Consider the following 5,302-nt stretch of genomic DNA (forward strand, 5'->3'; position numbering starts at 1 on the left):
ATAAGATTGTATGATTTTAGGCGTAATATTAGTTGCATGTTTAATATTGTTATTTGTTGGTCTCATGCTGTGGTTTTTTAAACTGGTAATTTGTAGGTTTCCGATGCAGATCATATTGACAGGTTGATATCATGCCTTCATATGGCACTTCCATTTGTTGTGGTAAGGAGTGTTTACACCCCTTTATTGTTTTCATACTGTTTTTCGTTTAGTCTTTTTTCTTATTTATTTATTTGATATTTTCCTTGCAGAGGGGTGCATCTAGCAACAAATTTCTCAACTATATAAACAAGTACATAATACCTGTTTTTGACCAGGTAATACTTTAGATAATTAAGTTGGGAAGAATAGTCATGTCTATCAATTTATTCTTAAAATGATTCTATCCCTCTCAGCTTCCTGGGGAACGGAAAGTAGATTTGCTCAGAAGTCTTGCAGAATTTTCACCTTACACAACACCGCAAGATTCACGCCAAATGCTTCCTTCTATTGTTCAGTTGCTGAAGGTATATATTATTTAAAAATGGCATGTTTGACATATTTCAATGCGTTAATTCTTGGATAGGGCACTGCTTCCTGCTATGAAAACTTTTAACGTTTTTTTGTCTACTAAGTCTAGTTTATTCTGTTATATGAAAGGTCAAATCTCTGTTCCTTCAAATTTTCTACTTCGTTATTTTTATGAAAGAATTAATGTTTGATTACTAAAAGATTGGATTATATCAGTTTATTCCTTCAAAGTTTATTTCATCGTTGATCACTTTAATATCCTATATTTATTCATGAGTCCTGACAAAGACAAAAGTAAGGTCACTTTTTGAAGACTATATTCATTTTTTGTCAAATTTATTAATGATGTGATTAATTATTGTGCGTAATCATTCACAGACTCAATTAATACAAAAAAATCTCTCATGGATGAAAAATCAATACAATTTTATCTAAATCAAGATTTTATTTTCTTGTGTGTTTCATTTATACTCCTAATTCCCATATCAATATATAATTTGATATTTTTACATATATTTATAATCATATTTATAATTTTTCTCAGGACTACGGACAATATATCAATTTGCTCTATATGGGTGTAATTTCTTCTCTCTTTTTATGTTTCATTAAGCTGGCTTGCTCTTAACAGAAATATATGACTTGGAAGAAGTCTGGGGAGGAGATGAACTTTACATATGTTGAGTGCTTGTTGTACACGTTTCATCACCTCGCTCACAAGGTATTACCTCTATCTTTAAGAAAATATCGTAATGTTGCGTTGGCACCCTATATGCAAGGCATGGCTGAATTTGATTATTCTTAGGTTCCCAATGCTACAAACAGTTTATGCGGTTATAAGATTGTTACTGGTCAGCCATCTGATAGGCTCGGAGAGGACTTTTCAGAGCAATACAATGATTTTACTGAGAGGTATTATGATTATCCATCTTTTAATAAAAATAAAACAGAGTTCACCAGATTTTTTGTTTTCATTTTCCTAAGATCATTTAACATATCCTCATATTTGTTAGTAGATTTTTCTTGTTATGTGATCTTCAGTAGAACCAAGGCATACATATTCAATCTATACATTGCCTCAATCTCTTCCAAGAATTCATTCTTGACTCTTATGTCACCATATCCTCTTTCTATTCTTTCAAATTTTAAGACATTTTAACTTTTTCATAACCTTAAAAGGCTTCCCTGCCTGGAACATCTTTGTGAAAATTCATGATTTCTACTTATCTCAATTGGCATCGTGTTAGTGCTGTCCTTGTTTACCAACTCTCCCATCCTCTGGATTTTGGTGCCCAACTGTTTTTAAATTCTCCTTTTCCATATAGATTGTACCTCTCATTTTTACTATCTATTATGGGGATTATTGTGCCATTTGAACCTATTGTTATTAGTTGGGTGTCAATTCAGCCCAAAGTTAATACATATACCCTTTTATGAAATGGATATTATAACCTGATCAGTGTATGAAGCCTGCACTTAGCAGGGGTGGGTTATTAACATTTTAATATTAATAGGCTTTTTCAGAGTTCAATAAGAAGTAAACTTTGTTATTTGTGAGTTCTCAGTGACTGTTCAGTCCTGTTCTTGAGAGTGGTCTACTAGTAACTTTTTTCCATTGTTTTACCATTTTTGACCCATTTTGTACAGACTTTGATGATTTTTGTTTTCTGATCACCTTTTTTTTTGTTATTTTCTCACCCAGGTTGAATAACGTTGAGGAGTTCACCCGGGCCACGATTAAGAAATTAACACAAGGAATGGCTGAAAACAGCAAATCTATGGCTGATGCTAAAACTGATGAAGAAAAGGAAAAAATTGTGAGTTTTTGTGGTTTTGAAGTAATGTATTGCCTTTCTCTGATTATGTTGTATCCTAACATTTTTACACGATGTTGCAGAAAACTAAGAAACAGAATGCTACAACCGGGTTGCGGACCTGCAACAACATTTTGACCATGACAAAGGTAAGAGGGCTGCAGTGCCAGCTTCTTTTGCAGATGTGCTGTCACATACGTTATTTTATTTTCTTATATATTTTTACTAATTTGATTTATATGATCAGCCATTGCATGCTAAAGTGCCGACTTTCATTGGAGATAAGCGAGTCAACCTTTCTTGGAAGGAGGCAACAAAACCTGCGTCATCTACCACACCAGCCGCTGGGTATAGTTCCTTCTCTTCTTTTAAATATCATTTTACTCTTTTTCCCTAGTGACAGTATTCAAAGCCCGGCTTGGCCTGGACCCCAAGCATATTTTGCCGGGTTTGGTTTTGTTATCTTTACCCGATGTCCTTTTTGTGCTGGGTTCGGGTCATGCATTGGTTAGACTTGGAGGCCTCGGCCTGAGCCCATGTTTTATAAATAAAATACATACTTTCAAGTGGAATTAGTAATGAAATGTTATGTTTTTATATTTCAATTAATATCTTTTACATTATATTGTGTTATTCTTGCTTTAAAATAATTTATTTTCGTACAAATATTATATAATATTTATTAAATTTAATCGTTACATTACATATTATATTAATTTATTATATAAAATTTATAAAATGATATTTATTTGGGAAATATTAAATTGACTCATTTTATTTTGACTTAATTTATCGTTCAATCTTAAAATAGATTTGATAAAATTTTAATGTTGAGTTTAAATCTAATTAAACATGGTCTGGCTCAGCATCTTTAGATAGAAGTGGTTAAATCTAATTTATCGAAAGAGTTGGATGCTTGGTTTTTAGGGTTTAAAATATTATATAATTTATTGAGTTGACCCGGTTTAACCATATTATTTCGGGTTAATTTAGGGTGGTTGTTGGTCTTTAAAATAGACCCGGAAACATATTACAATCGGCTCCGGGTCTAACTAAAACCCAGCCTGACCTAGGCCATTCACCCCCTAGCTTGGAATATCAAAGATCTCATGGCTTTGGCCTTTGTGCAATATAAATATTTGAAATTGATTAACTTATTTATTTATTTATTTATTTTACTTCAGATCCAAACGATCTTCTGGTTCTACTAATGGATCCAACAATATTCCATCAAAGAAGGGTCGAGGAGGTGGTGGCGGTTTGCCAAATCAGCTTGTCAATAGAGCGCTGGAAGGATTATCTGGTGGTGGAAGGGGTGGTCCAAGGGGCAGAGGCAGGGGCTGGGGTGGTCGAGAAAGAGGAAGAGGAAGAGGAAGAGGAAGAGGAGGGTATCGGTAACTTTCTTGTGGTGACATAGATCACATTGGATTTCAGGTGACTACGAATAGGGCCTGTTAAATGTACTAAAATTCTTTGTCAGAGGAAGTTTTGATTATAGTGGAGGATCAGAGTTTACATTAGTTGTACTTTGTCGGAAGCTTGTTTATGTAACGTGCCGACTTGTTGATCATTTTTCCAAATCCACTTGATGCAAGCAGCAGGTGAGAACCACTTGAAGAAACTTCTTATGCCCCTTGGTATGTATTGCATGTAATTTAATGACAATTTATTTCAAGACCACGTTTGACTAGTAGAATCAGTTTCAACTTATGTCAAATTATAATTGGTAAGGTTCTTTAGCACAATGATCGGAATGCATTCTCTCCTACCGATTATAAGCAATTTCCAAGTTCATACCCTTGACCTAATTTTTTAGGTAGGATAAAATTTAGGTAATGTTCCTTACATATTTGTAATATTTTTCTCAAATGTGCGGATGTCGTGCTTTCAGTGGTGAGAAATTTTTCCTTATATATCTTACTGTGGCTTATTTTTTAATGAAGCAAGATGGATCAATCATTTAAACATTTTGGTTGTCTTTAATTTAGCATAGATACTAAGAGGAGACGAGTCAAATACGAGATTTTAGACTCAAACGTAGATATCTTTTAACGTGGATGTTTTCATAAGATGTTTTATGTTGGTTTTGTACTTAAATTTATTTTAGTCCATATGTGAAATAGATGCTTATTAGTATACTTGAATGTTAGTCTTAATCGGATAACATGTTAAAAGAATATTTGGATTAAATTTTAATGTGTAAAAATGAATGAGTTATGCTACACATACAACTCGTTTTGGTTTACAAGTCTTACAAGTTGGGCCAAATATAACAAAAATTACATTCACCCACTGGAGCGTGATAACACGCGCGTCACTCAACTATTTCCAAAGTGCGCTCTTACTCACTATTATGGAAGACACTTCTTCACGTTCCTCCTTCTCCTCTTCCTCTTCCTTCTTCTTCTTTTCCTTTTTCTTTGCGTTTTTTTTTTCCTTTTTCTTCGCGTGTTTCATCTTCGTCGTTGTTTTTTATTACCGTTGTTGTTGCTTCACGTGTTTTCTCTTTCTATTGATTTTGCAATATTATGATTTTTTTCTTTGTTTGATTTTTTTTCCAAAGAAGAATTATAAGAAAACGAAATAAGAAGCAGTAGAATATGAAGAGGCAATAGAAGATGAAGAGGAGGAAGAGGAAGAGGAAGAGTTTTGAATTATGCAGAACTTATCAGAATAAAAATACACTAAAAAATTCTTAAAATACACCCAAATATCTTCGTATTACACCTAAATATCTTCGTGTTACACCAAAATTTGCTGCAAATACAGAAAAATATTTTTTCTAATGTTGCGCTTTTTTTCTTCTTTTTTTTTTTCCTTATTTCTTTCTTTCTTTTAGTTAAATGAATGTAAGTTCATCCTCTTTCAAGTAATTTTTGTTCGGGTACCGGACGGTTCTGGGCCGTTGGGTTGGAGAGGGTGCAGACGACTTCCCGAGCACTTCATGTGGAGAGAAAAGGGGGGGGGGGAGGGGTGGG

At 33.6% G+C, this 5,302-nt stretch overlaps 1 protein-coding gene across 1 annotated transcript in view; it reads left to right on the forward strand.

Annotated features, from left to right (window-relative positions):
• LOC107631178 (apoptosis inhibitor 5-like protein API5) overlaps nt 1-4,237 on the forward strand; it is an 8,165-nt gene extending 3,928 nt beyond the window's left edge. Inside the window, exons 9-17 of the mRNA XM_016334534.2 lie at nt 95-162; nt 252-317; nt 396-506; nt 1,142-1,231; nt 1,316-1,422; nt 2,213-2,327; nt 2,408-2,473; nt 2,572-2,672; nt 3,509-4,237. Of these exons, the coding sequence (XP_016190020.1) occupies nt 95-162; nt 252-317; nt 396-506; nt 1,142-1,231; nt 1,316-1,422; nt 2,213-2,327; nt 2,408-2,473; nt 2,572-2,672; nt 3,509-3,722 (938 nt within the window). The 3' untranslated portion in view covers nt 3,723-4,237. The remainder of the gene's footprint in view (nt 1-94; nt 163-251; nt 318-395; nt 507-1,141; nt 1,232-1,315; nt 1,423-2,212; nt 2,328-2,407; nt 2,474-2,571; nt 2,673-3,508) is intronic.

Source organism: Arachis ipaensis, chromosome B03 (genome assembly GCF_000816755.2).
Source record: "Arachis ipaensis cultivar K30076 chromosome B03, Araip1.1, whole genome shotgun sequence".
Lineage (NCBI taxonomy): Eukaryota > Viridiplantae > Streptophyta > Magnoliopsida > Fabales > Fabaceae > Arachis > Arachis ipaensis.